This window comes from Tribolium madens, unplaced genomic scaffold (genome assembly GCF_015345945.1).
Source record: "Tribolium madens isolate multiple individuals breed KSU strain unplaced genomic scaffold, Tmad_KSU_1.1 Scaffold_11;HRSCAF=98;Tcas5.2_LG3b, whole genome shotgun sequence".
Classification (NCBI taxonomy): Eukaryota; Metazoa; Arthropoda; class Insecta; order Coleoptera; family Tenebrionidae; genus Tribolium; species Tribolium madens.
The window spans coordinates 5,025,469-5,037,647 of NW_025400975.1; the positions used below are offsets into that span (position 1 = coordinate 5,025,469).

A 12,179-nucleotide genomic window follows, 5' to 3' on the forward strand; every position below is an offset into this window, starting at 1 on the left:
ATTAATTTATTTTTTAATAATTTATTAAATTATTGTAATTATTGCACAGTTCCTTAACTTTTGTAGAGCATTTTCCTTGAGTTTAATTGGAAAAATAAAATAGAGTCGCTTTCTAGCTAAACTTGTTCTTTGCAGTAACCAACATTTTTCCTAATTTCTTGACTATAGGAGACTTTTGCAAAAAAAATTTCCGACGTTCAATATTCTGTTTAAATTTTTCTTGATGATGGGGGAGTTTTTGATCTACTTTTTGTTCTATCAAGCGATTTTGTTTACAATTTTTTGTTGTTGATTTTTTTGATTAATTTTTTTGGATCATTTAGATTCTTTCCCAAATTTTTTGTGTTCATTCTATTTTTTTACTCAATTTTTTGTGTCATCGTGTAGCTTTGGTTCAACTTTTTTTAAACGCTGGCTTATTTTTGTCTAATTTTTAACAACAAATAATTTTATCTCCAATTTGTTTTCCAACCATCTATTGTTTTTTATTTTTTTCTGAATACCGTTTATTTTTTTTTGTTAAATTTTTGCAACTGCTTGCTGAAATTTTTCTAATGAACACAATCTTTTGCGTAATTTTTATGACCATGGGTATTTTTTTTCGATTTTGAGTATTTGCACAATTTTTTGATCTAACAAACTATTTTTTTGAGTTTTTTTATAAACATAGGCAATATTTTGTCCTAACAATCAATTTTAGTTCATTATTTGTTCTAACAGAAGATTGATTGTTATAAAAAAAGTTTTGTGGGGATAAATAAAACGAGGTTATAAAATGATCAAATTATTTATTATTAATAGGAATATGCTACCACCTTTATATACAATAAATTTCGAGGTAGCGCCAACATTCAACAATTTCCATTCACACAAAACCGTCCACATATCAAAACCACTTTTACACACATTTGCAAAGAATTATAACCATTGGAACAAAATAAATTAAAAAATAATAATAATAATTAGCGATAACGAGAGAAATTCTTTGCAAATTTACAAAAATAGATGGAATTACCATGAATAAATATTATTAAAATTATTTGCAATAATAGTAATAATAAGAAGAAGAGTCGTTTTGGCCGTTTTGAAGGAAGACAATAATTTCTGTAAAATTTAGCAAACTAAGAAAAGAGTGGAAAAGGAAGACTGTTAAACAGTAATCATCAGTTGCATCTTATTTACAAGTGCCTCTTATCTTTAAATTAAGTTAAATTTTATTTCATATTTATTTTAGGAACAATGTAACGTGTCTTAAAAAATAAAATGGAAAATTATTGTCGTTTATTTTTCCTCCTCGAAAAAGCAAAATTTCGATCGTTTCAAAAATAGTAAAACCGCTTTGACACTGATGGATTCCATGTGACTTGGTGCATGTGCTGTCTTCGACATAATTAATGATGGGACACTTTGAATAATTAACCTCAACTATTTTTGCACTGGAATATAGGAAACGTGTCCCTCGACAATTAATCTCTATTTAGTAAGTACAAACCACTTCCTAGTAACAACAAAAACTAACACAAAGTCCACGAGTCATGATTCAATCACATTCGTAGTCACCAAAATAAATACTTTTCCTAATTCGTCGGCCGCTCTCAGGAGCAGTCGAGCGACGACGGGCTGCCGGGCGGCAGGATGAAGGGGGGACTGTGGGGGGCCATCGACTGGATGCTGGACGCCATGGAACCGGGACCGTGGGGGTACAAGTCCAGGTCGCTCATGCTCTCCGAGCCGGAGCATTTGTCCCCAGATTTGCCCTCCTGCTTCAGCATCATCCGCCGCCACTTGGCGCGCGCGTTCTGGAACCACACCTGCAACAAAATACACACTCAATAAAACTTGTTTTCGAAAAATATTACGATTTCTTTTAAAGTTTACAGTATTTTAAGAAAAAAAAAAACAAGACGAAAGTCTTCAACTTTTACAATAAAATTTACTAATTTACAAAATGTCACAGAAAAAAATCATTAAATCTTTCTGTGCATTAAATTATTTTCACCGAATGTAAGAACTCATTTACTTTGGAACTTTAAAAGCGAAAAATTTCCGTTATTTTTGCAAGCTTAACATTGGCGATCCTGCCTATTACCGTCCACGAGATGATCATTTCATCTTGTGGGCAGTAGCCCAGTGTACTGGGTTCCTAAAGGGCTCGTGTTCTATCGTGGCTGCATGGGCCCCCTTCCCACACCCACCATGGCAGTGTTAAAATCAACAATTATTTTTATAATATTATTCAAAAAAATATACCCCGTGAATAAAAAGTACAGCTTAAACCATTTATTTTTTCAAAAAACTAATTGTGGAATGATAAATTACTATAAAAATATGATGTTTTATCAAGAGTAAAATCTTTCAAAATTTTGTTTTGTTTTTGAGTTCTATAAGTTTTTTATTTTTTTATTGGCAATCCACATTAAAACCATTTTTCTCATAATGGTTTTGATCTAAGGATTACAACTCAACTATCTACTTTATATTTAGTTTTTAGAAAAAAAATTACATCAATTTTGACAAAATAGTCGCATAACTCAAAACAAAACAAAATTTCGTTCTCAAAATGCGATCACATTTTTCATATTACTTTAGTTTATATTAATTATTATTTTCTGGAGGCAAATCATAAAAAAACCGCTTGGTTCCATATTTTATATTCACCCTGTACAGTGATAGAAGAAATAAAGAAAGGTAGAGTAAGAGTAGGGGATTTCTAAAATTAAAAAAAAATGACAAGAACAAAATGCGAGATTCTGGAGAACTATTGAAAATAATGAAAAAGTGAGGAAGTAGATTATGGAAAAGAAAATAAAAAATAATATTATAAGAAAAACGGATAAGCAAAAAAGAATTGAAAAGGTTGAGGAAAGAAGAAGACTTAAGCTTTGACATCATAATGAGGGAAAAATAAGAAAGAAGGACCAAGAAGAATGAGTCGTCTGAGAAGTGAGATAAAAAAGAATGATATTGCTATTATTGCAAAATTCAGATTTGGAAAGAAGACAATGCGAATAAATACTGAATATAATAGAAATAATTTGAGGCGAGAAAATAAAAAAGGTAGAATAGAAATGGAGAAAACGAAACGTTCAGTTTTGTCGTAGATAAAAGAAAACTTATGTTTATGTAAATCATCTGATCATCTGATCAGAAATGTTGTGAGGCAGATATGGTGATAAAATGCACTAAAGAAGTTAATATAATAAAAATATAATATAAAAAACACATTAAAATTTAAAAATAATATGATTAAATTAATAAATATGCCTATTCAATAAATAGGATGTTCCGGCTAAACCCCACATTAGAAGTATTGGAAGTTCTGATAATGATATTTGTTTAAAAATTTGTACTTATTTGTATTTGTGTTTCCGATTAATCGGAAGTGGATTGATTTAAATTGCAAGCTATGTTTTTTATAGCGTTTTTGAATTTTCCGAGCTATATATTGTATAAGAGTTATCATCAATCTCCCCATACCTAAGTCCAGCCGTTTAAAGATTTTTAGACTTTTTGAAAATTTTTAAATTTGAACCATCCTCTTCAAAAATCTATCTAACTGCAATTTTTAACTATGTATTATGAAATCGTATTTTGGCATTTAAAAGAGAAATGATTAATCTTTTTTTTTTGATAGATTCATAATTAAAAAAATTATTAACGAACACCCAAAATTTAACGTTACGCTTGGGAAAAGTCAAATACCTACTCATAAGTCATTGTTTTTAATGAAAGACTCCAAATTTTTCTTCATTAAATAGAGAATTTAATTCTGCTTAACATTTTCTATACCTATGAGCTCAAGCAGACATAACATTTTTTTATTTTTAGTCATCTGAAACTAATTTCAACAACTAATATAAAAAAATATTTTGGACTTTCTTAAATTTGTAATTTGTAATTGTGTAATTGTGTGTACTTTTCATAAAAAAATTAAAATAAAAGATCATAAATGTTTTAATTCATAGTTGATAATTTCTTAATTTGACATTAATTGTCATCTAAATTTCTCATAAAAAAAGCAACCAAAACGATAATAATTCGATAACAAACAGTCGTAATTATTTAGAAATGATAAAGTGAAATGCGTAAAGTTGCATTGCATTTTTTCATGTGCCATTGGTGTTTTTAACAAATTTTGTGTGTAACGGCTTTCCGCCGCGAGCAGTGGCGAGACCCTCTTTTGAAGCATCTAAAATGCAGTTTTCTGCACACTATCTGACTTGAAATAGATAAATGGTGAGTCGTGAAGTGTTTAAGCCCCATATTAAAGAATTTTGAGAGAAAAAAAAGTTTTGTGGTATATTAATTTTTTCACTAATAAGACAAAAAAATCACTAACTGACAATTATTATATTGAGTAAGATAAAAAGTCTATATTAAATAATAGTACCATAGTGACCATTTTTAGTGTCTAAGGAATAAACAATATTTTTATTAATATCTATAATACCTATTTGGCTGATTAGAAATTTAAATATTTTTATAAACTATTTATCGGATCGTGGACAAAATCTGTCTCAGGAACGCAATCTATAAAGCCCGTTTATTAATTAATCTGCCTTTTGATAAGCATCAAACCGCAGTTTGTAAACAGCGCTCATCTCGTCCTCAAACACCTGAAATTGATTAGTTTCGGTGGCTTTGGCGAGCCACGTGTTTGTATTAAACGTAAGTTTATTACTAAAACATGCTGTTAAGATTGATCGTCATAAAAAACAACCCTCTCGGAAATAATATATCAAGCGAGATGTGGCCGAACGCAACATTTATTTAGACAAACGGAGCATTTATCAAGGCGAGTTTATTTCCAGCACGCTAATCTCTATGTTCTTTGCTTCACACACATACACCACTCTTTGATTAATTTGCACCGACTTTGGGACTTCTTCGCCGGAACGAATTTGTCCGGAATTAATTGATGGGGCGTCTCTTTGATCTACGTTGCGTTACGTTACGTCTTTGATCTTACCGTTACGTTAAGTCGGTCGAGTAATGCGATGCGTTCCGCGTGCTTGCGTTTATGTTTACGCTTTTTCTTTTATGAGAAAAATTGTTTAATATTAAAATAGTCGAACGTGATTAAGAAAATGAATAAAAATAATTCAGATTTTTAATTACGATTGCGCTTGTAATACTCTTTATTATTATGCTTAACAATTAAATTTGTGATTATAATTGCGGCTGGATTTGTGTTACTACGTTTATGAATGTAAATGCTTGAATAATTTAATAAATGCTTGCGGTTTGCTTGCTTCGTTTCAAGACACTCTGCGGTTTTGAATTAGGATTTAAACACCGAAATAACCGGAAAAAATACTTCTTTCGATTTTTCTGTAATGGCCGCCTCGGATAAATCATCCCCTCTCGCCCACCTTCGTTGTCTTCTTGGGCCGTTTAAAATCAATACGCCGTCGGCACACGCCTTTTTAAATTTCAACCACCCACGACTGGAAACGAAATAAATCAGCGGTGTTCCCCTCCGGGATGCGACGGTTCCAATTACCGCGTCTCCCAGTCTTCGGATTGCGAACCCTCAGGTTCCCTCGAGAGGGAGACGCGCGTCGCGACGCCATCTTCCCGACTCACGCTAACTTCAAACGAGAAGCGTAACTAACGCCAGATAAGTCTATCTCAAAAGAAATGACTTTAAAAAAATTAAGTGTTGGTTACAATTTTGCCTTAGCATCACCGACTTTGGTAAAAATTGTTCATTTTTGAAACTAAAGAAAAATAAGACAAAAAACTTTGTTGCATTACTCATAAAGAGTTATTTTCTTTCCATAACTTGAAAATGTTTCTTGGGGTTATAAATTGCTTTGAAAACACTGTGAATGAAATTATTTTTACTTAATTTTATTTCATAGAAAATAGTTTCATTGTGTCATTTTTAACAATAAACTAAAATAGTATATTAAAAAACGCGTTTCGTAAGACAAGTTTTGTGTAACGAGTTTTTTTTGCTATTTTTTTCTATTTTGCGCGTTTTACGTAAGTACTTTTTTAACATAAAAGTCGATTTTTTAAAATTGAAAACTTTTGCCCTAATAAAGTATTGGTTGGTAATAAATGACACAAAGTGTGAAATATTCGATTTTCAAAGTGTGAAGTCTCAAATCTTTTTCAAAATTTTCTTGAATTAACAATAAGTACTGGAAATATTTCATGCACACCACCTGAAATAAAAGAAATCGCTGAAAACGCCACTGAAAATCCCCACTACCAACCTGTAGAAAGTAAATTGTGCTAGTCTATTTCAGCACCCAAATTGGTGTTGAAGCTCATTAAAGCATCGGTTTTGGTATCGAAATAAGCTTTCTTTCAGACGTAAAATAGAAAAAAATAGTTATTAGCACCCCACAGACTTAAATTTTAATTAATTTATTCTCTGAAACTCAAAATGTGGCTCTGTCACTGCTTGATACCTTACTTTAAATCGTTCGTTTCTTTAAATTGGGAAGTTTTTGTGTTTAACGCTTCTAAACCTCCATAACATCTGTCTTCTTCTACATTAAAAATGTTGAATTAGTTAAATGCGTACGATCTACCTTTTTAATTAATACAAACAGTCTTGCTGTGCTTGAAATTTATGTCGCTATAAAGAAACTATTAAATAAATTCACTACTGTTTGTGATCAAATCTTTAATTTTATAATCGAGGTTTGTGCTTCTGACTTTTTACAACCTTTATTAAGTTTATTTTATTAAAATTATATAACTTTCCTTATCTTTGAAACTAACTGAAGTGGACGTTTTAAAAGCACACACAGCCAATTCTAATATTTCTACGACGGTGATGGTCAGTAATTCCGGAAAAATACAGCGTGTGGATGCAGAATTTCTTGATTTTTTTAATTTAATTTTACTCTTTAGACATAACAAATGTCACTTTTAACAAAAAAATCAAACAATTATTCAAATTTTGTGCCCTTATCCAAGTCTAATTAAAAAAAATAAATTGAAAGGAGTATTAGATTGAATACTTTTTGTAATTTTGTATTTTAATAATTGTTGAAATTTAAGTAGCGAAAAATTTTTCCGTGGTGTCCCCCAAAGCTCTGTCATTGTCCCATTGCTTCCGGCGGCAGCTTGGCGACGGGGTAGTCGTCGCTTTAGCAAAAAAGGAATCGTCAAAGGAATCCGAAATCGATTCGCCGCGAGTTGACATCAAAGTGAGGCTGTAAGAACAAGTGTACCAACTGCGAATGCATCGAGTATAAAACGCGTAGACCGGCGCCCATAAAACAGAATTGTTAAATTTTATTATTCAGGCGAACGGTGGTTAATGAAAGTTGCATGAAGCCGGTGGTTCTGCGGCCGTGTACTAATCAGGTGACTGAAACGTCTATGAAAGCGGCTGTTTTGCTCCGAATAAGGACACCACTATTAATAACAATAAACTGAATGTGGCGATAATAGTGTTACAAGAACCGGATGACCGAAGAGCGCGTCCTCCGCCGTCGTGGAGGAATTCCAAACTGCCCATTATCATTTGTTACGACCGGGGCTTTCAGCATGGCCGACGAGCAAAAACCAAACACTTGATGCTGGATGACGAGGAGATATGTCGACGGTGGACGGATGCAAGGAGAAAATCACGAGATTTCTTTTTTGAAATGGTGCATAGCACTAGATTTGCGATGGACACTGCGACCAAATACTCCACCCAAACTACTACATTTACCACCAAAAAAAAATGAAAAAAAAACAGACAAGTGTGAATTTTTGATCAAAGTGACCACCTACAACATCATCATCGTCCCCTTAATGCAACAACTAGATAACTTGAAATTTATAGTTTTGAGTAACTGCAGTTTAAAAATTTGAAAGACAAAAAAATACACCGTGAAAGTAATCAAAAATAATTATTATTAGTCATACAAGTGTATAATATACTTACTAAACTATGTTTTTTTAATATGATAGAAAATTTGGTTTTATGTTTTTGAAGTATAGCAACAAATAGTTTAGAAATGCCTAAAATTTAAGTTATCTAGTTGTTGCAGTAAGGGGACGATTATACTCTAACCAAAACCACTATATTCTCATGTCCAGTGAGAAAAAAAAAGGGTCAAAACATCATTTAATACAGTTTATTTTTAAAGCAAGAAATTGAGAACAAGCGTAAACAAAACAAAAAAACATACAATTTTTTTTAAATTGAAATTTTTATTTTTGATCTAGACAAAATAGTACTTGAGTTTGGTCTGTTATCTTCCCTTTTTAATTAAATAAATAATTACTGAATTAACATATCCTTGTCAAACAGTAACAGAAGATTGAAATTTTGCAATAAATGCAACAACATTTAAATATGTATTTGTAATTTTAATTAATAAAAACACTTGTTTAACTTTTGTGTTCTTAAGAAAAAAAAAATAAAACAGGAGTTATTTTAGTAGAAAAATGTATTTGACTATGATTTTCTCTTCTCTTATCTAAATTCTGAGAAAGCCAAGTTTGCTTTTTTTACTATTTTGACCATACATGCCTGTTCAAAATTTTTGTGCAAGCTTTGTGACAAATTAATCAATTTTGATAAAATCTTACTGAAACAGTAATTTTTAGTAGCTTTGTGGCTTTGAACTTTCAGTTTGCAGAGTTTATATGAGGTTCAAAAAAGCTGAGCTTAAATTTTATCCTTGTTATGGCCTCAGATCAGATGTTAGATTCCTATCCAAAATTCTTGACTTTATAAATTTTAATAAAATTTTACAAAAATTGCAGTTCTTTTAGTATTTAGCCATAGTTTAAAACAAACTTTCTCTCAGTTTAGACAATTTATCAAATTTACAAGAACAAAAATATATCTATTACGTTACAGAATTTTCAGAAATAATAGTTCTCTTAATAAAAAAATATTGTTGATTTTAATTGATTTTTTTTTCGGTTTACACAATTTTTATGAGTTTCAAGAGAGCTAAGTTTAGGTTTTATCATTACCTTGGCCAGGTGGAGTCAAGTCAGGTCAGATATCTGTCCTAATTTTAGACTAGTTAATAGTAGATAGTAGTTCTTTTAGCAAAAAAATATATTTGGCTTTGGTTTAACACAAACCTTCTTTTGGTTTAGACTATATTTATATATAACGAAGTTACAAGAAAGTCAAGTTTAAATTTTATTACAATTTTTCAAGATCGTAGTTGTCTATTCAAAATTTTTGATTAAGAACCTAATAAATTTAGAAAAATTTTACAGATATACTTAATAGTTTTTTTAGTAAATAAATGTATTTGACTTGGTTTAACACAAAGTGTACGCAATTTTCAAAAAAGGCAAATTTAGATCATTATTTTGACCAAATTGTAAATGTTTGTCAAAAATTTTGACCAATTAATAAATTCTGACAAGTCATTGTTTAGTTTGAACAATTTATCTAAGTCATAATCTAAATTTTAACACGGTTTTGACCAGATCCTAGATGTTTGGTCAAAATTAACAACTCTGCTTAACTTTTGCAGAAATAGTCGTCTTTTTAGTCAAAAAAATTGTATCTGGTCTTGGTTTATCACAAATCTTTTTTCAATTTAGACAATATTGTGAGTTTCAAGGAGACCAAATTTAGATTTTATCACAATTTTAGGCAGACTGTAAATCTTTGTGCAAAATTTTTGTCTTGTTTACCACAGGGATCTATTTCAGTCCCCATACTTAAAAAATCCCGTTTTTCGGTGCATTTTCTCAGAAGCTTGAATTTCGCCGTCTGCCCGCGTCATTATTCACTTGAGAATCTCTATACGCATGGCCAACTGTTTCGAGGATCGTTTGAGTGCACGACTATTTCTATTTCTGCTAATTGTCGAAGGCGGCTGAGTCGGAATGTTGGCGATGAGAAATGAGTGTCGGCTGATCGTCATGGTAACCGCCGCCGCCGCTCACTAGATCTTGTTGTCGTATCGATCCGCGTTAAGACCAAGATGGCGTCGATTGAAATTCGGGCGTATTCGGCGCGATTTTTTCGCGACGATTGTTATTAGTTTGCCTCCCCATTGATAAACAATCGGTCTGAGCGGCCGGCAGCTCTAAAAACTGGGCCCATTAAAATCTTTCAGTCGACTGAGGTTGTTTGTCTTGAGAGTTCTCGTTAAGCCCCCGATTGGCCCGAAGCCTTTCGATATTTCTACGAGATGAACAACGACGAAATGATTTGTTAGAAAGCACCGCCGGATTTATGGACCGCACTCAACAAATTGTTTAATCTTGGTAATACAGGGTGTTAAAAAAAGATTGTAAAATATTTCAGGAAGTAATAGTATGGACCAAAACAAACAAAAACATCTTAATAGTCTGTAAAGTAACGGTTTCAGAAAATTATTCGTTTTTTGAAACATTTATTTGCAATCTGTTCAAACAAAAAAAGAAGCCTTTATTAAAAAATAGTAAGAATTTTAAAAGTTTTCATATTCGATATTTCCGAAGCTGTTATTTTGCGGACCCATATTTATTAAAACTTTTTTGTTTATTTTGGTCTATACTATTACCTTCTTAAATATTTTACAATCTTTTTTTAATTCCCTGTATATTCAATGTTTTCTAGAAAAGTCGTTCATTGATTAGAAGAATTGGTACTAATTAATTAAATCAAGAAAAAAATTACCTGAAGTACTCGTTTGGGTAAGCCAGTCTTCTGGGATAGTTGTTTCAGGTCTTTTGCATCAGGATTGTGGTTTATTGCAAAGTAGGACTTCATGGTACGGAGTTGGTGGTGCTTGAAGGATGTTCGCATCCTCTTCGTTCTTTGATTGGAACCATGCATTCCGGGGGTGCCGGGAGAACGGCCGAAGGACATGTCCAAGTAGTCCGAGTTTAAATCTAGAAAAAAAAGTTCTTGATTTTAATATAAAAAAAAACAAACGTTTTTTTCTTTTGTCTGATAATTCATTAATAAAATTTTTTTTCATTTTTATGAAAGAATTTTTGTATTAGTGTATTTCAGAAAACTTGAGACAGATTGTTTTAGTTATTGGTATTGCGCATGAACTGCTTTTCTTTTTCAGATTATTGCAATGTAAAAATTATTGCCAAGACAAAAAATTTATTCATAACTCAAAAACGCCTTCATTTCTCTTTTCATTTCTACATTTGTAAAGTCAGTTCCGAATTGATTTAATCGTCTGATCAGTTTTATTTATTACTTGACCTCCACTCCCGCCTTAACCAGCTTAATTCGCCTCATTTAATTGATTAGTTATGAACTATACTTGTGCAAAAACACTCTCCAAACCATATGATACCCATCTCTTCCCACAAGCCCCATATCACCCCCACGTGGGAACCGCACCCTTCCGCATTGTTAGCATCCTCTCCATCCAACCCTCGACTTTATTATTTGTTTAAAGCATCATCCGTTCGTTATTGACGCCGTAAATTTTACACAAGTGCGACTTTTTGCTGTTTTTTCCTCAATTGAGCCGCCTCTTTGATTGGTCCATAATCGTAAACGTGTGGACATTATTATTGTTTCTTTTCTTTGCTCTTTCTCGGAACCGCCTCAGATTTTTACGAGGTATGAAAAGATATAAATTTTTGTAGTGCCCTCATCGCAGGGTTCACGCTATTATAGGCCGTCGTAAATAAGACACTAAAGGTGTTCTCTCATTGTTACGATACCGTAAATTAGGGCCTTGTGAGTTGTTTGTACGTTTTTGTGAGCAAATTAAAAGGAGTCAATAAAGGAAAATCAGTGCCGGCTTTTTGCTTTGTTGGATTTATTTCGATTCGGGTAGCCGATAGCCGGGCTACATCTAATATATTTTCTTCAGTCGAAGACGTTTTCGAATCGGCGAGAATGCGATCCCTCGTTATGGTATCTGACCCAATTAGAGAGAGTCGTCACGAAATTTCGGAGCTAGCAGGCCAACATTACCCTTGTTTTTACTTTTTTCGATACAAAGATTAACGGTGCAAGAGGATTCGGGTGCAGATCGGGACAATTCTCAGAAAAAATTGTTTACTGAAATGTTCCATGGCTCAATCTAATTGCAAGTTGTTGCACAAAAATTTGATATTCGTCCCAAAAAAAGGAATTATTGAAACAGTCGAAGGCAGTGTTTTTAAATAAAATTATTATGTCTGTTTAGTGATATATGATCTTGTATACAGGATGAATATAAAGTATGAAAGTAAGCAGTTTTTTTAATCATATGCCTCCAGAAAATAATAAAAAATATAAATTAAAGTAA

At 32.1% G+C, this 12,179-nt stretch overlaps 1 protein-coding gene across 3 annotated transcripts in view; it reads right to left on the reverse strand.

Annotated features, from left to right (window-relative positions):
• Positions 1–774: 774 nt before the first annotated feature.
• The window catches only part of LOC123005605 (LIM/homeobox protein Lhx9-like), an 89,750-nt gene continuing 78,345 nt past the window's right edge, over positions 775–12,179 (reverse strand). For 2 of the 3 annotated variants that reach the window (XM_044399435.1, XM_044399428.1), the window contains exons 4-5: positions 10,595–10,824; positions 775–1,811 (exon numbers count right to left, since the gene is read on the reverse strand). In XM_044399435.1, coding sequence (XP_044255370.1) covers positions 1,596–1,811; positions 10,595–10,824 — 446 coding nt within the window. In that variant the 3' untranslated portion in view covers positions 775–1,595. The remainder of the gene's footprint in view (positions 1,812–10,594; positions 10,825–12,179) is intronic. The other variant, XM_044399446.1, reaches the window with a different exon arrangement.